The following is a 23,812-nucleotide window of genomic DNA, read 5'->3' as shown; positions in this document are numbered from 1 at the left end:
GTGAGACAGGGGAGTGGGAAGTGAGACAGGGGAGTGGGAAGTGAGACAGGGGAGTGGGAAGGAGACAGGGGAGTGGGAAGTGAGACAGGGGAGGGGAAAGTGAGACAGGGGAGGGGGAAGTGAGACAGGGGAATGGGAAGTGAGACAGGGGAGTGGGAAGTGAGACAGGGGAGAGGGAAGTGAGACAGGGGAGTGGGAAGTGAGACAGGGGAGTGGGAAGTGAGACAGGGGAGTGGGAAGTGAGACAGGGGAATGGGAAGTGAGACAGGGGAGTGGGAAGAGAGACAGGGGAGTGGGAAGTGAGACAGGGGAGTGGGAAGTGAGACAGGGGAGTGGGAAGTGAGACAGGGGAATGGGAAGTGAGACAGGGGAGTGGGAAGAGAGACAGGGGAGTGGGACGTGAGACAGGGGAATGGGAAGTGAGACAGGGGAGAGGGAAGAGAGACAGGGGAGTGGGAAGTGAGACAGGGGAGTGGGAAGTGAGACAGGGGATGGGGAAGTGAGACATGGGAGTGGGACGTGAGACAGGGGAATGGGAAGTGAGACAGGGGAGAGGGAAGAGAGACAGGGGAGTGGGAAGTGAGACAGGGGAGTGGGAAGTGAGACAGGGGATGGGGAAGGAGACAGGGGAGTGGGAAGTGAGACATGGAAGTGGGAAGTGAGACAGGGAGTGGGAAGTGAGACAGGGGAGTGGGAAGGAGACAGGGGAGTGGGAAGTGAGACAGGGGAGTGGGAAGTGAGACAGGGGAGTGGGAAGGAGACAGGGGAGTGGGAAGGAGACAGGGGAGTGGAAAGAGAGACAGGGGAGTGGGAAGTGAGACAGGGGAGTGGGAAGTGAGACAGAGGAGTGGGAAGTGAGACAGGGGAGTGGGAAGGAGACAGGGGAGTGGGAAGTGAGACAGGGGAGTGGGAAGTGAGACGGGGGGGGGGAGTGAGACAGGGGAGTGGGAAGTGAGACATGGGAGTGGGAAGTGAGACAGGGGAGTGGGAAGTGAGACAGGGGAGTGGGAAGTGAGACAGGGGAGTGGGAAGTGATACAGGGGAGTGGGAAGTGAGACAGGGGAGTGGGAAGGAGACAGGGGAGTGGGAAGGAGACAGGGGAGTGGAAAGTGAGACAGGGGAGGGGGAAGTGAGACAAGGGAGTGGGAAGTGAGACAGGGGAGAGGGAAGTGAGACAAGGGAGTGGGAAGTGAGACAGGGGAGTGGGACGGAGAGGAAGAGATAGAGTAGTTGGGTGAAGTGTGAATAAGACATGCTGGGAGAGCAGCATCCATCTTGATCTGTCCACTTCAATGGAGAGAGAGGGAGACAGAGAGAGACCACCTAAAAGGAAGCGATTCCCAAACCTTCCATAACAAAGCCATCACCTACAGAGAGATGAACCTGGAGAAGAGTCCCCTAAGCAAGCTTGTCCTCAGGCTCTATTCACAAACACAAACACACCCCACAGAGCCCCAGGACAGCAACACAACTCAATCATGAGAAAACAAAAAGATAATTACTTTGGTATTTGGTATTTTATTAGGATCCCTATTGGCTGTTGCAAAAGCAGCAGCTAATCTTCCTGAGGTCCACACAAAACATGACACATAATACAGAATGACATAATAAAGAACATCATTAGACAAGAACAGCTCAAGGACAGTACATACATTTAAAAAAAAGGCACACGTAGCCTACGTGATGACAGTAGTCACAATGCATACATACAAACTATCTAGGTCAAATGGGGAGAGGCGTTGTGCCGCGAGGTGTTGCTTTATCTGTTTTTTAAAACCAGGTTTGCTGTTTATTTGAGCAATATGAGATGGAAGGAAGTTCAATGCAATAAGGGCTCTATATAATACTGTACGTTTTCTTGAATTTGTTCTGGATTTGGGGACTATGAAACTATGAGACCCCTGGTGGCCTGTCTGGTGGGATAAGTGTGTGTGTCAGAGCTGTGTGTAAGTTGACTCTGCAAACAATTTGGGATTTTCAACACATGAATGTTTCTTATAAAAAGAAGAAGTGATGCAGTCAGTCTCTCCTCAACTCTTAGCCAAGAGAGACTGGCATGCATAGTATTCATATCAGCATATCAATTGATGTGTGTGTGTGTGTGTGCTGCGGGGTTGAGGCTGCAAACCCATAGGCTTGGTTCTCTCATCCCTTCCAGGCTTCTGGGGGGAGGGTGGACAATGAGCCTGTCGTAGCGGATGTACGCAATGTCCCCCACGCGCTCTGGCAGCTTTCATGACTGGGATCAGTTCTTTTCCCTTCTGGCGCACAGCTTCAGGATAATCCTCCTTGAGGAAGATATATACGTTCCTCTCATGTTCTTGGCTCTTTCCAGAACCTTGTCCTTGAACCTCAGGAACATGACCACTATCGGCCTGGGCCTGTCACCTGGAACGGAAGTGGGTTTTCCAGTCCTGTGGGCGCGCTCCACCTCAATCTTCCTGTGGTCCATCTTCAATTTTTCAGAGATCATTTCCCTCACTTTGTCCTCAGATCCAGGTCTCATGTGGAGATTCTGCAACCCCGTCCACAATCATGTTGTTTCGCCTTGATTGTCCCTCGAGATAGTCTGATTTGTCTGTCATTGTTATCATGGATTCACACACAGAACTGATGTCCTCTCTCAATGACTTACAGATTGCTGTCATCATGCCGTTCTCCTGTTTCAACTCGTCGAGCTGACTCTGGGAGAACTGCACATTTGTCTTCAGGTCTTGGACCTCTCTGGTCAGGTCATCCAGTATTTTATTAGTAGAATCCACGAGTATTTGGACAAAACACTTGAAACTATTTTCTTGTTGTTGTAACAACTGCTTATAGGTCTCTTTTTGTTCATTTAAAAGATCCTTCACGTGTGAGAGAGAGACACCACTGGCACTGTCCTCAACGGTACTCCCGCCGGCTGTTGTCTTTGTCATGGTAGCTAGCAATGTATGTTAGGCTGTTACTCCTTGCAGTTCCAGACAAGGCAGGTTACGGGGAAAATTGAAAACAACAAACAGCAGGGATCTAGACAGCCACAAACCCAGGACAATCCACGGTCCCAGCCACTTGACACATCAGAAAGAATGAACAATAAAACAAAGTAAACTAGAATGCTATTTGGCCCTAAACAGAGAGTACACAGTGGCTGAATACCTGACCACTGTGACTGACCCAAACCTAAGGAAAGCTTTGACTATGTACAGACTCAGTGAGCATAGCCTTGCTATTGAGAAAGGCTGCCGTAGGCAGACCTGGCTCTCAAGAGAAGACAGGCTATGTGCACACTGCCCACAAAATGAGGTGGAAACTGAGCTGCACTTCCTAACCTCCTGTCCAATGTATGACCATATTAGAGACACATATTTCCCTCAGATTACACAAATCCACAAAGAATTCGAAAAACAAACCCAATATTGATAAACTACAATATCTATTGGGTGAAATACCACAGTGTGTCATCACAACAGCAAGATGTGTGACCTGTTGCCACAAGAAAAGGGCAACCAGTGAAGAACACACACCATTGTAAACACAATCCATATTTATGCTTATTTATTTTCCATTTTGTACTTTAACTATTTGCACATTGTTACAACACTGTATATAGACATCATATGACATTTGAAATGTCTTTATTCTTTTGGAACTTCTGTGAGTGCAATGTTAACTATTCATTTTGATTTTTTATTTCACTCTTTTGTTTATTATCTACTTCACTTGCTTTGTCAATGTTAACATATGTTTACCATGCCAATAAAGCCCATACATTGATATTGAATTGAGAGATCACCTCTGTGATTGCATTGCACACACATCTGGGCTGCCAGGGGCCAGGTGGTAGTTAGGCCTCTATTAACGAGGGCATAGCTCATTAAGGCTCTCCTACATATGATGTACCATGAGGATCTCACTCAGGGAGGGGGGAGGAGGTAGAGGAGACATGGGGAGGGAGAGAGGGATGGAAAGGAAATGAGAGCAATGAATGGAGCGGATAAGGAATGGGGACGTCTCATGTTCCATCCTTCTCAGTCACTCACTCTCAATCTTCAACTCTCTATGCCCACTGATCTATCTCTCACTCACCCCTTATCTCTTGTATCTTCCTCTCATTTCAGATATCTATTTTTGTTACCACCTCTGTCTCTCTCTTCCTTTCTCACCGTGATCTAATAATTTTAATCTCTCTAATAATCTGGACGTGAAAACAGGGGTGTAATCTGTCAAGCATATACACACACACACACACACACACACACACACACACACACACACACACACACACACACACACACACACACACGTACGCACGCACGCACACGCACACACTCCCTACACACCCACACCCATCAATCTCCCATCCCTGTTTGACATTTACCACCGGTTCGATCGATACCCTGCTTCATCTGCGATCAATAGGTCCATTCTGAGCCCTGCTGCTCCCTGAAGATAACCAGCCAATAGCAGCTCATTACCATCTATTACAGCCATCTGCCTGAATGGCTGGTTGACTGACTGGCTGATTGACTGGCTGGCTTACTCACTGACTGACTGACTGGCTGGCTTACTCACTGACTGACTGACTGGCTGGCTGACTGGGTACTGACAGTCTACTGGCTGACTGTCTACTGGCTGACTGACTGACTATCTACAGGCTGACTGACTGGTTAACTGACTGACTGGCTAACTGACTGGCTGATTTACTGGCTGACTGGGCACACTGCTGCTGCTGGGAAGACTGAGAGCCAAATGGGAAGGGCTAACATCCGCCTGGGCCAAGAGAAACAAACGCACTGGCTAACTGCTCCTTGCTCCTCTTAGGATAGGAGGTTGTGGGCCCAAGGCAGCACTAGGAGCTGGGTTTGTAGTGAGAAATCCAACACTATACGAGATATGAGAGCAGTACACTGTGTTACTGCTAAGTTAACCTGAGCCCTGAGCTGATGCAGAGGAAAAGCCTTGTGATGGTGGTTTAGGGTTCAACAGATGATTAGGATCGTTTGTAATTAACAACAGTGTAGGATAAATAATAGACCGGTAAATGAGAATATGGCTGAACGTTGACCTCTGGCCCTCGACCTCAATACAGTAAGTAAAACTCAGAGGGATCAACTGGAAGGTCGTTGTTGCATAAGATGCTTCTGAGTCGATAATAGTCCTCTCAAAAGACAAAGATAGTATCAATCAATCAATCATATGTATTTATAAAGCTCTTCGTACATCAGCTGATGTCACAAAGTGCTGTACAGAAACCCAGCCTAAAACCCCAAACAGCAAGCAATGCAGATGTAGAAGCATTGTAGATGGAGAACGGAAAGAAGGAGGCAGCAAACAAGACAGAAATAAAGAAAGAGAAGAAGAAATAAAGGTTGTATTGTAACATGAACTGCAGCCATTGGAGAGAGAGTGAGTGAGAGAGAGAGATGAGGAATGTGGAAGCTCTTTGGCTGCTGCTGCAGGCTTATCTCTGAGCACTCGGGTAGCCTTGGTACGCGCCTCGGGGAAACTGTGTAGTTTTACAAAATATTTACAGTAAAAAGCAATTAAACGTAATACATCTGTGGAAACCCGAACTTGTCCAAATAATTTGGGGACGGGAGAAGGGGGATCTACTGTTCATAAAAAGCAGAGTTTACCTCAGTGTGACCACCTCAGGCTGCTAATTTGGGAGACGACGGGCGGCTCGGGCCAGAGCCGGCCGGGTATTTATCAGAGGACTTAAACGGCCCGCTCTGTTTGCTTTGTCCCTAAAGACTCTCCTCCGTCTAATAACAGAGGCTCTATGGGCCGCATCTGGGCCAAAAGCAACTCCAGTAAAGAGCAACACAACAGTAAAATAAAACAGCAGGCAGGGCCGACGCCGGCCTGACGGAGGGAGAGCCGGAACGGTTGAGGGCCGGATCTGGGCCAGAGTCATGTAAGGTGATGGAGATAGGAGTGTTATTGTGGAGATTACTGGGCCTGACATGTTAATACAGTGGGCTGTTGAGAGCATTGGTACTTTCTGGAGGCTTTCTGTCTGGACGAGTGGGGCTAGAGGAGGAGTTTATGGGGAAGCAACTCCGTACAGTAGCTTCCAGTCTTTTGAGGACACAAAGTGATAGTGAAGCTATGACAAAAAGCTAGTGGGAGCGGTAGGTGGGAAAGTGAGGGTGAGAATCAAAGGTGTTGCTGACTATGATACAGTTCATTTACTGAGATTAGCTTAGCCACATAAAGTATGTCCCCTTATAAACCAACGACCTTGTAGCCTATCACCTGGTTTCTCCTTGTCTGTGTTAAGTGACTACAGTAATGGCTCTTGGATTGGATTACTGGATGTGTGTGTGTGTGTGTGTGTGTGTGTGTGTGTGTGTGTGTTCAGGCTTTCACTGGTACTGGGGAGAGGAATGCAGGCCAGTGAAGACGTGTCTCAGGTGCCCATACACACACTGTACAACTGAGCAGCTCAGTCTCCCTGCACCGACCACACACACATACGCACACGCACACACACGCGCGCGCGCGCACACACACACACACACACACACACACACAACTCATCCACCCACCGACACGCACCTTCTAATCAAACATCTGGAAACTGTTCACAAAATCACTTTTCTTCTCCCTCTCTCCCTCTCTTCCCTCCGTCTCTCCCCTCCATCCGCAGGAGAGCCCTGTGATAAAAACGCCTCCTTCCATTGGCGCGTCTGTCATCGTGGAGTTAGGGAACCGTCTCGTCTGTCAGCGCAGATGAAAGGCTGTTTATCAGACGCCTGGGATTTAAACATGCCCTAAATAGTTTATATTGAAATGATTATGTTAGGGGGGGGGGCAGGATGGTGCAGGTCCCACAGGGTCTGGCACACAGAGAGACAGAGCAGAGAGACAGAGGGCTCTGTCTACAGTACCTCACAGCATGACATTTACCTCCCAGCTAACTACTAACCCCACAAAACCACAAACTGCTGTCTACAATACTCTATCTACATTAACAACACATCACTACCCACTATCTCTATGCTATAAAAACACCTCTACCCCCTGGGCCTATCTGCACGTTACAACACACCACTGGCACAACCCGGTATGCTATAACACATGACTATCTTCAATATTCGACATTAGAACACAGTCACACACTAAACTCCTGTGGTCAGCTCAGCTGTGATATCAGCTAGCTTAGCCAAGACCATGTCAGCCCATTTAACCTGTTACAGATCTGTGTGTGCTGTTACCAAGGTTACAGAACGCTTTGGTCCAGGCAGTGGGCAGCATGGCGACAAGGTGGGACAGGTGGTCTGAATAAAATGTCTTGATCAATAAAACCCCTGGCTGACTGACTAGGCTCAGTGGGAGACGATCCAGAAGTAATGCTGGCTGGGTGGAGACTGGAGAGGAGTTCAGAGTTTATAGTTTCCCTTCCTTTTGTGTGTCGTCAGTGTGGATGTGTAGTCAGAGTGGATGTGTGTATTGATTGCTGACTAGTGTATGGTTAACTTGTGCGTGCATGCACATGTGTGTATATGCACCGTGCCTGCATGTGCATGTCTATCATGTAAGTGTGTGTGTGTGTGTGTGTGTGTGTGTGTGTGTATGTGTGTGTGTGTTTGCAGTCAGTGGCAGATGGCTCTCTCCATGTTTTCCTGGTCCATCCCTCCATCCCTTCATGCCCAGCTGATGGATGGTGATGGGTGATGGATGTGGTGCTGTCTCTCAGCTCCAGCTCAGATCAGGTCAATCACTGGTGGATTTATGGAGCCCAGGGGCCTAACTCAGCCACATTATCTGGGCGGTACACAGCTGGACTGCAGCCCTATCCATCTTCTCCACTCAACTCGCCCCCGGAAAACACAGCGGAGGCTAACTTTTCATTTTCCTGCACCATAAAGGCTTGGTTGTCCTGTTAAGCGCACAAATCAAAGGCCGAGACAGACGAGAGACAGACGGGAGACAGACGGGAGACAGACGGGAGACAGACGGGAGTAGAAGTTGTTCACACAAGCTGCTGGGGTTTGAACTTGACATTTGAGTGACAGAGAGACTAGATGTTTTCTCACACTGCATCCAACGCAGGGCTGGACCCTTCCAGTCACAGCTAACCTTGTTAGCAGACAATGGTGTTGCCATAGAGGATTCTACGATATATCATTATCAACTGGTTTCATTGGCCATTATGGTGCCTCTGATATAACATGTCCAAACAAAACTGTCCCCATGCTCTGCCTCACTCTAACTAAAGAGCTGACATGACAACTGAGAATGAACGATATGCCTATTCTCTATGCTGGAGATATGATGGATGGTGGAGATGGATGGTGCCTATTCTCTATGCTGGAGATATGATGGATGGTGGAGATGGATGGTGCCTATTCTCTATGCTGGAGATATGATGGATGGTGGAGATGGATGGTGCCTATTCTCTATGCTGGAGATATGATGGATGGTGGAGATGGATGGTGCCTATTCTCTATGCTGGAGATGGATGGGATGGTGGAGATGGATGGTGCCTATTCTCTATGCTGGAGATATGATGTATGGTGGAGATGGATGATGCCTATTCTCTATGCTGGAGATGGATGGATGGTGGAGATGGATGATGCCTATTCTCTATGCTGGAGATGGATGGATGGTAGAGATGGATGGTGCCTATTCTCTATGCTGGAGATATGATGGGTGGTGGAGATGGATGGTGCCTATTCTCTATGCTGGAGATATGATGGATGGTGGAGATGGATGGTGCCTATTCTCTATGCTGGAGATATGATGAATGGTGGAGATGGATGGTGCCTATTCTCTATGCTGGAGATATGATGAATGGTGGAGATGGATGATGCCTATTCTCTATGCTGGAGATATGATGGATGGTGGTAGGTGGTAAGGTTCTCTTTTAGAACCCTATGTTGTGTCTCCCCACTATACAGCTGGGTGGCGCTGTGTGAGTCTGTGTGAGTCTGTGTGTGTGTGTGTACTATATGTGTGTGAGAGGAAAAGAGAGAGACAGTGCAGCGTGGGCCTCACTGTTCAAACAGCTGAAAGTTTGAAGTCGCGTCGTCTGCCTGCCAGCCAGACAGCCCCGGCTCCAGTATTTCACACTTACATGCCACATTCTCAAACTTCTTGACACGAAATACACACGCACACAGGTACACACGCACACAGGTACACACACAGACAGGTACACACGCACACAGGTACACACACACACACAGGTACACACACACACACACACACACACACACACACACACACACACACACACACACACACACACACACACACACACACACACACACACACACACACACACACACACACACACACACACACACGACATTGGACATAGCAGTTCCCCTCCTCAAACATGTCTTGTCACATGTTGGCAGAATAGATTGAGCAGCGATGTAACAGCCCTCCCCACATCCTCAGTGTAGTTCTTCTTCAACTGTTCTGATGTGAACCAACTCAACTCAACAGCCCAAGGAAAACTCTCAGGCCTTTTGTTTTATCTTCCCCACTCTTCTTCCTGATTAGTGCAGATGAAGGATAGGAGATTAGGAGATGAGGAGAGAAAGTAGCCACTATCCGCTTGAGATGCACCCAGGTGTGTCTCATGCAAGCCAGACCACAGTGTCGGTGTTCCTCAGACATATCAATGATCCCTGAAACCAACAACACCGCTCCACATGAACCACTGTATTTTCCGTTCGGGTGACCCTGGGGTCAGAACCATCAACGGCCCTGTTTGTTTAGGGACAAGCCTAAACCAACTATCTGCTAGAAAAAAGTCCCTTTCACTGTGTCTGTGTGGCAGCCCGGTAGGGCCTTGGCCACTGCCTTTGACGTCACAGGCGGAATTTGGGAAGTGGAAACGTTTGGCGGCAACATCAACAACAACAGCAGCACTGCCAGTGACCGCGCTGGAGACCGGTGTCTCTCTCTCCTCCATGCGAGGAGGGGAAGTGAACTTTGTGCCGCAGGGTTGGTTGGTCTTGGCCCAAGATCACTCAGATACCACTCATACCAGCCACAGATACCAGACCCCTGGACCACCTCCGCAAAGGATCCTCTCAACTCAGTACCATTCAATACCACATAACTTGCCCATATTGCGTTACATTTGCCAAATACGGTTGAGTGCTGATACGGAATGTGCCTCCATTGTTAACAGCACTAGCAGTGTGTTCTTAAGATGAGCACACTAAAGGGTTGGGTGCTATCAAGGCATGAGTAAAAGCCTCTCGTCACATGGAGAGAGAGAGAGAGAGAGAGAGAGAGAGAGAGAGAGAGAGAGAGAGAGAGGGGGGGGGGGGTGAAGTGAAGAAGATAGAGGAGAGCAGTAGGGGACAGTAGGGCCACACGGACACACACACACACCTATACACTGACCTTTGCAGGTCTTGCCGTCTGGCTGCAGGGTGAATCCCACGGGGCAGCTGCAGCGGACCCCTGTAGCCGTGTCCTTGCACGTCCGGTCACAGCCTCCATTGTTCACCGCACAGGTTTCTGGGTAAAACAAAAACATACAGTGGGAGAAAAGAGAGGCGGGGCGGGGGCAGGGGAGGGGTATTAACATACTGACTGGCACGCATATCTAAAGAGCAGAACGGAGTCTAAAGAGAGAAACAGTAGACAGTGAAGATATGACGGGTGGGTTGAGAAGAGGCTACATACAATGGGGAAACACACAACAGGGTGACGTCGTGTATTCAGGGCATATTGCTTTTTCATCATACCCATTCAGACTTCATTTCCACGATACTAAGCCCGTGTCAAGATATTGTGGTTGTCCATCAGACCAGTGACAGGTTATGAGACGGTACACAGTTGGAATTTCATACACGGTTCATAAACATGTCACAGACCGACTATAAACTCATACTCAGGACTCACAGATTTCTACAAAACATAAACAAGAGATGAATGGGCAACATGAGTTGATAAAGGAGAGGAACTCAGTAGCCGAGTTAAGACAGGAAAGCCCTGTTTCCAAAAAACGTCCAGAAAACATTTAGTCAAAAACGATACTGAAGGTTAAGTAGAGAAAACACGAGAGTCTAAAATATAGTTAGTGGTGGGATCGAGTAGTAGTACCTAGGACCGAATGTGTATATTTTGACTCCAGGAAAAATGTTCTTGTATGTGGCCAAGATAAGGTTTGCTCTGACTTGTGAATATTGCCTGAGCTAATCCCAAAACAAATAGCACCTAATGGCATCTCCACTTTACCTGCGCAGCCCAATGTTGCTATAGGAAAGCTGAGCTCACTAATCCCCAATGGGTGTCAGATACTGCTGAGGACGGTGAAACGGTATACTGTTATTTAAACGGGGCTCAATAATAGGCTACTATATTTAATAAAGAACAGTTTCAGATTCAAACTACTTGGGTCTGGCAGGCTTCTGATATGTCCTGGAAAAAACTCAGTTGACTGTGCTTAGCTAAAGGGATAGTTCATCTACTTCCCCAAACTCGTGGATACCATTTTTATGTCTCTGCGTCCTGTATGAAGGAAGTTCAGAGGTAGTTTTTCGAGAGCAAAGCTAACTAGCTCAGCACAAAGACTGGAAGTCTTTGAGGACAGCTAGTGATAATGCTAGTTAGTATTGGCTCGCAAAACTACCTCTAACTTCCTTCATACTGGACACAGAGGCAAAAAAATGGTATCCATGAGTTCAGCCAAAATCCCAAACTATCCCTTTAAAGGAAGACGCTGAAATGGCTCTGGCTATTTGGACATGGACTTGTCTCTCTGGCATCTATTCCCAGCTCAATAAATGCAAAGAGGTTCTGTGCCTGCTTTAAGGGAGGAGGGAAGAGGATAAACCCTTTCAGACTGGCTAGCTAACATGCCCGGCTCTAGAGGTCACAGCATTAGCATAATACTGTCAATGAGTGTAGTGTCACGGACTGACGGCATCTCATCAGCGGGCTGATCCAACATGCCCGTCTGTTTGCAGCAAAACCAAACGGCAGGTGGGTACTGTGAGAGCCAGCATGGTCGCCAGTTTCTACCACCACAGGGAAGCTGTCAGTGGCAAAATGGCTCTACTTCAATGAGGCTGCTGGTGTGTTTCATAGAACTGCAGATAACTTTTTGGGATACTGAACCTAATTCCCCGAAAAGGAAAACACAGAGGGAATAAGGGAAGGAGAGATACTCTATCTTCCTGGTACACTACATGACCACCTGGTCGTTGAACATATCATTCCAAAATCATGGTCAATAATATGGAGTTGGTTCCCCCTTTGCTGCTATAACAGCCTCCACTCTTCTGGGAAGGCTTTGCACTAGATGTTGGAACATTGCTGCGGGAACTTGCTTCCACTCAGCCACAAGAGCATTAGTGAGGTTGGGCACTGATGTTGGGCGATTAGGCCTGGCTCACAGTCGGCGTTCTAATTCATCTCAAAGATGTTCGATTTCTGTATGGACTTCATTTTGTGCACGGGGGCATTGTCATGCTGAAACAGGAAAGGGCCTTCCCCAAACTGTTGGCACAAAGTTGGAAGCACAGAATTGTCTAGAATGTCATTGTATACTGTTGCGTTAAGATTTCCCTTCACTGGAACTAAGGGGCCTAGCCTGAACCATGAAAAACAGCCCCAGTCCATTATTCCTCCTCCACCAAACTCTACAGTTGGCACATTGTGGCAGGTAGCGTTCTTCTGGCATCCACCAAACACAGATTTGTCCATCGGACTGCCAGATGGTGAAGTGTGATTCATCAATCCAGAGAACGCGTTTCCAATGCTCCACGGTCCAATGGCAGCAAACTTCACACCACTCCAGCCGACGCTTGGCGTTGCGTATGGTGATCTTAGGCTTGTGTGCAGATGCTCGGCCATGGAAACCCATTTCATGAAGCTCCTGATGAACAGTTATTGTGCTGACGTTACTTCCAGAAGCAGTCTGGAACTCGGTAGTGAGTGTTGCAACCGAGGACAGACGAATTGTACACGCTACTCAACGGTCCTGTTCTGTGAGCTTGTGTGGCCTACCACTTCACAGCTGAGCCATTGTTGCTCCTAGACGTTTCCACTTCACAATAACAGCACTTACAGTTGACCGGGGCAGCTCTAGTAGGGCAGAAATGTGACGAACTGACTTGATGGTAAGGTGTCATTCTAAAACGTTGCCACAGTAAGGCCATTCTACTGCCAATGTTTGTCTATGGAGATTGCATGGCTGTGTGCTTGATTATATACACCTGTCAGCAATGGGTGTGGTTGAAATAGCTGAATCCACTAAGTTGAAGGGGTGTCCACATACTTTTGTATATATAGTGTAGCTTGTCTGATGGGTGCTGTAGAGTATGGTAGTGGACCCCTGCAAACGTCCCACTCAGGTGTGTGTGTGTGTGTGTGTGTGTGTGTGTGTGTGTGTGTGTGTGTTTGTGTGTGTGTGTGTGTGTGTGCATGGGGCTGATAATGGGTCAGACTGATTTATACTACTGAAGGCAATGGGCCCTATAATTAGCTTAGCGTGAGTCCTGCTCAGAGCCCCTCTCCTGCTCTGATGAGCCAGGCCCGCCCACCCCCAGGGCAAGAGGCTGCACACAGGAACACAGACCCGCCGCCCGCCCAAACACACTCTGATTGATGTACTGGACATGCAAAGCCTACCCCCGAACAGCCCCTCTGAACCCCCTTCCCTCTCCCACCCCTGAATGTTTCTGTCTCATGCACACTGTATTGCAACTACGCTACAAAGGCTAACACTCTTCTATTCACAGCCATCCTTTCCACTTCCCTGTGTCTCAATTTCAACATGCTGAAGCTGAGAGGAAGGTGGACAGGGTAACACCTATTTTTTGTAAAGGGGAGTGGGGGATTGGGGGAGTTTCCGTGGGCGACATTTGGGGGAGATTGACGGTTGGAGGGACCCGTTCAAGGGAACCAGCTCTCATCTCCGTGGCGACAGATGAAGATTACTCGTCTGTCTTGTTTGTGTGAGCAGCGGCAGCAGGGCCAGTGGTGTGTTGGCTGAGAGCCAGTACAAATCAACAGAGACACCCCTGACTTGCCCACCAAATACCCCCATCATCACACCCCTCCATCTCACTGTCTCTCTGTCTGTCTCTCTCTCCTCATAAGATACCTGCCATGCTCACACATGCTCTGGGCAGACTTGACTGATCTGCTCTGCTGACGTCAGGAGTGAAGAGATAGAGAGTGGGTGCACACACACACACAAACGTACCTCATACTCCTCACACACACAGACATGCTGACCAGGCAAATCTCCATGCAGGCCCTTCTCTCTCTCTCTCTCCCTCTCTCTCTCAGTAAGACACATGTTCTATTGATTAAGAGGGATTCATGAGAAAAGAGGAGTGGTTGTGCTTTATTAAGCATCATGCCAAGTCTCATCAACCCTCCACACACATACTGACTGAGCTGTAGGGGCACGATCGTCTTTCAGCAGGGCCTAGCTAACAGGATCCCCCTTCACTGTTGTCATGGGCACCTAATCCAGCTGTCAGCGCTGCCCCCGTCCTGAAATCACGCTATACACACACACACACACACACACACACACACACACACACACACACACACACACACACACACACACACACACACACACACACACACACACACACACACACGCCCAGCTCAGCCCATCTGTCCTAGGTGAGTGGTTTATTTGGACTCCTCAGCAGCCGAGGTCTGTGTAGCTATAGCACTACACTCTCTCTCTCCCGCTCTCACACCCAGCCTCATCAAGTGTCCAGCACACGCTGGTTTAATCCTAAATGAGTAGAACTTTGACAAGACCTGGCTTTTTCTGTGCTAGAACTTTCACATTCTTCACTCTTTCCTCTCACTCTCTCTATCAGGCTTTTCTCCATCTATTATTTCATAATAGCCCAGGTTCCAGTTGAGTCTGTCTTGATCAATCTGGGCTCCAGTGATATGGGACAAAGCCTATGGCTGTGTCTGCAGAGAAAATAGCAGCAGCAGACGCACAGAGAGAGTCAGGAACGTTGTGTGTCAAAGCAGGCAGACGAATAGAGCACGGTGCCAAATCTAACAGACGTTCAGGGCTGTTCTAAAGACTTCCATAGTCTCCATGGCTACCAGACTAATCAGACCTGTAAAGTATAAAAGGAAACTGCAAATAAAAAAGTTGGGATTAAAAACATCTCAATAACACAGGTCATATAAATGAGAGCTGGGGGTTATAGACAGTGTTGGAATGAAGGGGAGGAGCATCAACAATGACATCATCAGGTATGAAAACAACAGGACTGAGTCAGGCAGGGGAAAGATTCCTCAACTGATGAAAGATGAGAAGGATGGAAAAGTTCACTTTTAGAGGAAATAGGTGGAGTTTTGTCCCCCCCCCCCAATTTACAGGCCAAAGTCGTCACCTGTTGAAGTAAGATCTGCCTCTGTATGGGAGAAACCTGCAGGCACCAATCCATCCAACAGTATATACAAGCTCAGGATGTCTGAATGTCTGACTGATTTGAGTCTCCATGTTGGTAAACAACGTACATTGTACAGGATCCATTTCTGCCTTTGAAAACAAAATAATGTAAAATAAAGGAAACAGAACCATAAGAAACCAAGATGGAAACGCTGCCTTGAGGCTCCCAGGTTTAAGGAAGTGCAGTTTTAGTTAGATATTAGTGGGGGTTCACGCGTTTAGTCTGGTTTAGTGGTTAGTCCAGATTAGTTGAGATATTTCCATTAAAGGGAGAAATATTGAAACCACACTTTAACAGTCAGGTGGAAGTTCACAGGGGGTTCGAGCTCTGAAAGAGGGAAAAGAAAGGGTCACAGGGACAGACTATGTACAGAACGGTGTTATCTACGAGTTGATTGGCATACGTTGTCTGAGAACCATGTCGTTTGTCACTTCTCACCAACCCTATGGAGTGATTTTTCTTCAACAGTCAGTCACGACTGTTGAAGGGATGCATCTTCCTCCACTGAGTCGGGAAAAGGTTAACTATTCACGCTTTTATTCATTTGTGCATTCATTTAATTAGTTTTATACTAATTGACTGAGTCATCCGTTGATGAACCTACAGTGTAGATACAGTATCTGGAGCCTGTCTCTCATCGACGGTGTCCAGGGCTTGTATGAAACCTCTTTATGCCACGATGTGGCTGTTTGAGTGATAATGCTCACTTGGAATGCAAGTACTGTAGGCCAAACGAGTGCATACTTGAGGAGTAGGGTGGCAGTCTGAAACGGGAAGATGGCGAGGGGCATATGGTGATAATGAACTGTGAAGGGCCCTCTGAAAGACATCCCTTGAGGAGTAAGGTGGCAGTCTGAAACGGGAAGATGGCGAGGGGCATATGGTGATAATGAACTGTTAACGGCCCTCTGAAAGACATCCCTTGAGGAGTAGGGTGGCAGTCTGAAACGGGAAGATGGCGAGGGGCATATGGTGATAATGAACTGTGAAGGGCCCTCTGAAAGACATCCCTTGAGGAGTAGGGTGGCAGTCTGAAACGGGAAGATGGCGAGGGGCATATGGTGATAATGAACTGTTAACGGCCCTCTGAAAGACATCCCTTGAGGAGTAGGGCTTCAGATATGTTGGTACTGCAAGGGTCAGGTTAGGACACGTAACTGGCCAAGGGGACTGAGATGGAAATGATGCTATAGGATGGATGGGAAGTTAAAGGTCACCAATATTAAAGACGTAGGTGTCTATTCAATCAAAACCTCTATCTGGAAGAGGCAAGACAAGCACTGCAGTAGAGTTTGTTGAATAAATGAATCCAAATGTATAATTCTCACAACATAAGATCAATGATTTGTCTTCACCCGGAGACTTCCAGACGGTGGATTTGATTGAATGAAGCGCTATGTCATCCAAAGAGACCCTGATAGAGACCCTTCAAAGATACTAGCTCTCATGTTCTCCACGGCAACGCCAAAGATATCATGGGATGGAACGGCTCCTCGTGTACTGTTCCCTCCAAGCCATGAGTATCATCATGGGGAGGGGGAAGGAAGGACTGAGGGTGTTTCAGGTATTACAGGAAGATTTTAGCCTAAATTAGTAAACATGAAACCAAAATGGTCCAGTGTTCTTCAAGACCTTATTCGTTGACCATTAACTTTCCGTTATGTGTAAAGACTCTGCAGTACCTGAGGAGGGGTGCCTGACCACCAGTCTAATCTTTGGAGGGATGTGTAGCTGCCTATAGGGGTAACTGTTAGTTACTGTGGGAAATCTAGAGAACATGTATCTTCTGCCGAGACGGGCGATGGGGAGAGGTGGGAGCAGGGTAGGAGAAGTTTACCAACAGGCTGGGACCTTGAGGGTGGACATAGAGGGTACCAGGGACTCATAAAAATAAAAATGTATTTAAGAGAGAGAGAGAGAGAGAGAGAGAGAGAGAGAGAGAGAGAGAGAGAGAAGGGGAGGATACAAGCACAAGCGCCATGGCAACACATAGAAAGAGGAAGAAAAGAGTTACCCATAAGAAGCCGGCGTTTCACCCGCTTGTCCACATCAGCTATTGACGTGGCATTGAACTCAGAGCTCTCAATTGCAGCCTCATCTCTCTCTAAAACACAAGTGACAAACAGTGAGCAGTAAGGTTAATGAGAAGCCCAATGTCCACCGCCCGCTGCCGCCCGAGACGTCAAGTCAGCCCCTCTTGGCGTTTGAGCAAAACCAAAGCCAAGAAGCAAGAAGCCATGAAAAGGCGCCAAAATCCCTGTTAGAGTGTTAATCCCAAAACAAATCCAAAAGTCTCAGATAGCAAAAAAACAAACGAAATAAGTTGAAATGAGGGTAAGGGTCGGGGTAGGGGACAAAAATAGCAGTTCAAATAAAAATATAATTTAGGGGGGTGGGGGAGTTGGTTGTTGTAGCCGTTGCTGTTTCTGTCTTCCATATCAAACAGCCACACACACTCAGCAATGGTTCCCTCACATCCGAAAAGGAGGAAGAGGGGGAGGAGGAGAGGAAGGAGGAGTAGAGGGAAGGATGAGCAAACATGTCCAAGACAAGCTGCATGAGTGTTGGGTAAGAAGCAGGGGGGTGAGGATGACAACAGAACGGGTAGGAGGCTATGCTAGCCACCAGATCAGACAGACACTACAGAGGGAGGGAGCAACTACAAGGACTTCAGAATGACAAAATGAAAGAAAGAAAGGGATGAGAGAGAGAAAAAGGGAAGAAGAAGAAAGAGGAAATCCCGTCCCATCGTGGTCCACAATGGGAGAAGTAAACGGGAGGAGGAACACTCATAAATAAATGGGGTTGGGGACTAGTGGAAGGGGGAGCGATGGAGAGGGCATGCACAGAGGAGAAGGAGGTCGTCTGGGGGCAGCGCTGGTTGCCTGTTTGTCTATGGAACACATCACAACTGGCTTTAACAGTCAACACTGGAAACCATGTTCCCAAGCTGGGGGGTGGAGGGAGGGGTAAGAAGGGAGAGGTGAAAGCCCGGGTGTTACGGTTAAGATGAACATGCAGATATGCAGCTGAGAAAACGCTGTGTTGCAGATATGCAGCTGAGAAAACACAGATATGCATTAGCAGCCACTGTGTTAGAATGGATGGGCTGGGGTGGTGATGAGCGCTACTGGGCCTTGGGAAGAGAGGGAGTCTTTCACTAGGATGTCAGAGTCATTAGGCTCTGAATGAGCATCTCTCTCTGAAGCACTGAATTGGGGGGGGGGGGGGGGGCAGGGCACTGCTGCTCAGTACAATAGAACTAGGACTGTCTTTGATGTACAAAGTCCTACGGAGGGGGATTTTGAGTGAGGGGGGAGGAAGGGGTAACTAAAGCCCCCCCTGGTCACCCCTGGCTTGGCCCGTTACTGGTCTTTCTAAGGCGGTTAGTTTGGGAAGGATTGGTGGACAAAGTGAAGGACTCTCTGAAGCAGTGTTCACAAATGAATGGAGGCTTTCTGGCTCTCAACTAACGGTTAGGTGTGTGTGTGTGCATGTGTGTGTATATGAATGTGTGCATGTATGTGCGTGTGTGTTTATGCCTGTGTGTGTGTGTGTGTGTATATGGGCGACTGGGCAATTATGTGCTGGTGTATGGGTGTGAGTGCTTGTGAGTGTGTGCATGCTTGAGTGTGAGGGTGCGTGCACGTGTGTATGAGCGTGTGAAAGTGTGTGTGTGTGTGTGTGTGTGAGTGGGTGGTTGTGTAAGAAAGGGTGAGGAGGAGAAGAGAGGACTCCAGAACTCTCCTAAGGGGCTAAGGAATCAGCAGTTATAAGGTCCATTTAGAGGAGGCCTTCTGAGGGGGGATGTTTAGAGAGACAGCAGAACTTACACAGGAAATAATCACTGAAGAGAGGGAGGAATGAATCCACAGCAGTACACTACAGCTAAGAGGGGAACAGTAACGGTAACCAGTAACGATGCACTGTAAGAAAACAGGGGGACAAGTGTTGGTTGCTATTAATGTTACCGCAATTCAAGGAGGAGGGAAAAAATGAAAGAAAATACAAATCTGAATAAAAACAAAAAGGAAATGAAAGGGAAAATGCAGAACAGTAGGATCTCCCATGCAGCCGGACAGACAGAAACACAGACAGGCAGAAGGGTTGCGTAGATTAGTGACAGAGGTATGGTGAGGACAGACGGACGCACAGACGGACGGCCTGACAGACACGGAGAGCGTGTCAGATTGAGAATGCATGCGGCTGGCTGGGATGATGGCATGACGGAGGTGTTATTGAGAAACAGGCAGGGTTACGTCTCTACAGGTGGATGAGGGAGGAGGTGCTGATGGGTGGGGGGTGACGTGGGTTTTGGGGGTTGCCACAGTAACAGGATTTTGTTTGCTGGTTGAGGCCGTTGTACTGTTAGGGGGAGGGGGGCATATTTCAGGTTGGAGGAGGGGGGGTTGTTTGGAGTGATGTTTGTTTTTGGTTTGGGTGGGTAGCTCTATGTAACGTTAGATCAGGCTGCAACTGAGATGTTCACTCTAATCCTGTATCATTGTTTTATTAGTTCCCCCCAGTCTTTAATTCAATTCCCTTTAATAATCTTAATTCCTTTAAGGTAAGGATTTAATCCTTTTTGAATTGAATTTGAACATGGATGCTCAGACAAGACAGGCAATCAGTAACTATCACCAGAAAGCAGGAGGAGGTAGGTAGGGAGGAAGAGGAGGAGGAGGAAGAGGAGGATCACCAGAGACAGCACTACACAAAGGTGGGTCAAAGGTGGGCCCAGTGACAGAGCAGTTGGGACACTCAGACCAGGAGCCTTTCCTCTCGCCAGAGAGAAAAAGACACGGGACAGAGGGAGAAGGAGAACAGAGTTTTTCATTCTTTCAGAGGTCTTCCTCTTCCTTCGTGGATTTCGTTGTTCCTCGCATGGCTGGAAAGGAAAAGGTTATGGGCACAAAATGAAGGCAGTTCTGTGAGAACACAGCACTGATGATACTGTATAGTAGAGATCTGTTTGTGGGGAGAGAGAGAGGGCTTCTCCAGTGTTCTAGTACAGCAGGAATGACAACACACAGAAGAAGGGGTTTATTTGTGACATGACAGAAGACCTGTGTGTGTGTGTGTGTGTGTGTGTGTGTGTGTGTGTGTGTGTGTGTGTGTGTTTTAATTCCAGTTAGAACAGGCATTTCAGGGATCATCAACTAAATTCTGCCGCAGCAGAATTGGATGTTCGTGATGCCGGAACATAATTACAAATAATTTGTAGACCGCAAAATGACCGCAAGAAGCCCAAACAGATATAATATTTGACTAAAACAATCATTTCAAGCATTGCTTAATACTTGGGAACATATTTGCTAAATTAAAATTTTACAGTATTATGTCCAACAATGAAAAAAATAAAATAATAATAATAATAATATATTTTTTAATTTGCTCTGAAAACTTTTAGGGCCAAATAAAACCACCCGTGGGACAAATTTGGCATGCGGGCCTCCAATTGGGGAAACCTGATGTATTGTGTTCAGATGCATCTGATCTTAGTCAACTCCAGAAATGGTTTAACTCCTTCTGGGGGCATCTGTACAGACTTTGACTAACTGGCATAATGTAACACAAGAAAAAGAGTTTGTGTATCTGCCAATCTGCTTTAGCTTGCCATGGATTTTGCAACTCGGTGGGATAAACCTTGTTTAGGAACTATGGAGAAACAAGGGAGTCTGTAAATCACTGTCTCGTTATGGACAGACAGACACCGCCAGGCTCCCTTCGGAACACTCCGGGAACGTTCAGGAACGTCTCTGTGCACCCAAAAAACACTGGAGCATTTTTTTCAAAGGCAGAAAAAATCAAATTTGGTACGCCCAAGCTTCCAAACTTCCGAGCCAAATGTGGGACTGGAGTCCGTTGGAAGGAAGGCAAAGAAAAAAATGATGAAAAACTCTTTTACTTACCTGGAACCTCTCATTTATCTCAGGCAAATTCCCCCAGAAAAATAATCATGAACATTTCCTCTCTGTTCGGCTTCGGAGCCACCATAGCCACGGGATACGGCCACATTGACAGCCGGGCGTAAAAGTTAGCCATTTGGCAAACAGTGGCATGCAGGCCTGGCGTCTCTCGGGCTTAGCGATGGGCATGAGTTACACTGACTTGGCTAGTTTTCCAGGGTAATGAAGATGATGAATGTGTTTTTCAACTTCTGAGACTTCTCAACTCTTCATTTTCCAGTTTCCACCACAGCCCTACCTAGGGATCAAACCCCCAAACCCCCTCTATTCCTCCTTTCACTCCCTGACAAGTTAACACACTACTACTACACTGACTACTCTGTCGGCAGTCAAAGTGCGTGTTTGTCTGGGAGTGTGCATACAGGTACAGGTGTAATTGTGTGATTGAAAGAGAAAGAGAGAGACAGAGAGAGAGAGAGAGAGACAGAGAGAGAGAGAGAGATAAAGAGACAGAGAGAGAGAGAGAGAGAGAGAGCGAGAGAGAGAAACAGACAACCAGAGAGAACAACACATAAAGGAATAAGACACTGATCATACAACTCTCCTCTGTCACATGGCAAATCAGCTATTTTCAACATGCACCGGAAGCTGTTTTCTTAGTACACATTTAGATGGGGAGAATTCTTTACTCCCTCTTCTCCCCATGCCACGATCTCCAAAAACAGGGTGAGCAGTCTTCAGGCCCCAGACAGGAAATAATCACCATCGTCATCGTGAAACTCCGGGCGACATTTTCGGGGTGCAACAGAGCACAGATCTGTGCAAAAATACTGTAAAGCTCATTATAATCTGGCAGCTGGATTACAGATCGTTGAAGAAAAATGTATAATTGAATCACACTGCCAGATTATAATAAGGTTTACGGTATTTTCACACAGATTTGTGCTCTTTTGCACGGCGAAAATGTCGCCCTCCATCTTTATTCAATTACTCACAGTTTCAAGTTACTCACATGACTGTGTATATTTGCAAGAAAAAATAAATAAATTTGAATGCACTTTAAGGCTGGTTGATTATCTAGAAAATGTAAATGTGTTACTGCGCTCTCTCTAACGCTCTCTCACTTTTCCTGTCCATCTCTCTCTCTCTCTCTCTCTCTGTCTCTCGCGCTCTCTCTCTCTCTGAATGTATCAGTGGCTCAATCTCTCCCCCTCTGTCTTTTGTTGTGAGTGTATAAATAAGATGAGGCCGGGGTAGGGAGAGAGGGCTCAGGGGTGAAGTTAACTCATCACAAAGCCCTTCTCACCAGTTTCTCTCACACATTTATAACATCTACTGCAAAACAGATGAGAAATAACAGCTTTAAGATTAATATGTTCTCTAATGTGCACTGAGTGTCTGTACCAGTCAAAAGTTTGGACACATACTCATTCAAGGGTTTTTCATTTGTAGAATAATAGTGAAGACATCAAAACGATGAAATAACACATATGGAATCATGTAGTAGCCAAATAAGTGTCAAACATATCAAAATATATTTGAGATTCTTCAAAAAAGCCACCCTTTGCCTTGATAACAGCTTTGCACACTCTAAGCATTCTCTCAACCAGCTTCATGAGGAATGATTTTCCAACAGTCTTGAAGGAGTTCCCACATATGCTGAGCACTTTGTGGCTGCTTTTCCTTCACTCTGCAGTCCAACTCCTCCCAAACCATCTCAATTTGGTTGAGGTCAGGGGATTGCGGAGGCCAGGTCATCTGATGCAGCACTCCATCACTGTCCTTCTTGGTCAAATAGCCCTTAAAAAATGACAGTCCCACTAAGCACAAACTAGATGGGATGGCGTATTGCTGCAGAATGTTGTGGTAGCCATGCTGGTTAAGTGTGCATTGAATTCTAAATAAGTCACAGACAGTGTCACAAGCAAAGCACCCCCACACCATAACACCTCCTCCTCCATGCTTCACGGTGGGAACCACACATGCCGAGGTCATCAGTTCACCTACTCTGTGTCTCACAAAGACAAGTCAGTTGGAACCAAACATCTCCACATTTGGACTCATCAGACCAAAGGACAGATTTCCACCGGTCCAATGTCCATTGGTTGTGTTTCTTGGCCACAGAAAGTCTATTCTTATTATTGGTGTCCTTTAGTAGTGGTTTCAATGCAGCAATTTGAACATGAAGGCCTGATTCACGCAGTCTCCTTTGAACAACTGATGTTGAGATGTGTCCGTTACTTAAACTCACTGAAGCATTTATTTGGGCTGCAATCTGAGGTGCAGTTAACTCTAATGAACTTATTCTCTGCAGCAGAGTTAACTCTGGGACTTCCTTTCCTGTGGTGGTCCTCATGAGAGCCAGTTTCATCATAGCGCTTGATGGTTTTTGCGACTGCACTTGAAGAAACATTCAAAGTTCTTGAAATATTCTGGATTGACTGACATGCAGGTCTTAAAGTAATGATGGACTGTCGTTTCTCTTTGCTTATTTGAGCTGTT

At 47.2% G+C, this 23,812-nt stretch overlaps 1 protein-coding gene across 6 annotated transcripts in view; it reads right to left on the bottom strand.

Annotated features, from left to right (window-relative positions):
• The window catches only part of LOC139392494 (signal peptide, CUB and EGF-like domain-containing protein 1), a 155,890-nt gene that overhangs the window by 24,644 nt on the left and 107,434 nt on the right, over window positions 1–23,812 (bottom strand). For 2 of the 6 annotated variants that reach the window (XM_071140486.1, XM_071140487.1), the window contains exons 7-9: window positions 22,074–22,127; window positions 17,416–17,505; window positions 10,354–10,470 (exon numbers count right to left, since the gene is read on the bottom strand). In XM_071140486.1, coding sequence (XP_070996587.1) covers window positions 10,354–10,470; window positions 17,416–17,505; window positions 22,074–22,127 — 261 coding nt within the window. The remainder of the gene's footprint in view (window positions 1–10,353; window positions 10,471–17,415; window positions 17,506–22,073; window positions 22,128–23,812) is intronic. The other 4 variants (XM_071140490.1, XM_071140488.1, XM_071140492.1 and 1 more) reach the window with 2 other exon arrangements.

This window comes from Oncorhynchus clarkii, chromosome 33 (assembly GCF_045791955.1).
Source record: "Oncorhynchus clarkii lewisi isolate Uvic-CL-2024 chromosome 33, UVic_Ocla_1.0, whole genome shotgun sequence".
In the NCBI taxonomy this organism is placed as follows: Eukaryota; Metazoa; Chordata; class Actinopteri; order Salmoniformes; family Salmonidae; genus Oncorhynchus; species Oncorhynchus clarkii.
The sequence above is the reverse complement of the archived record's forward strand: the minus strand, read 5'-3'. Positions and strand labels throughout refer to the sequence as shown.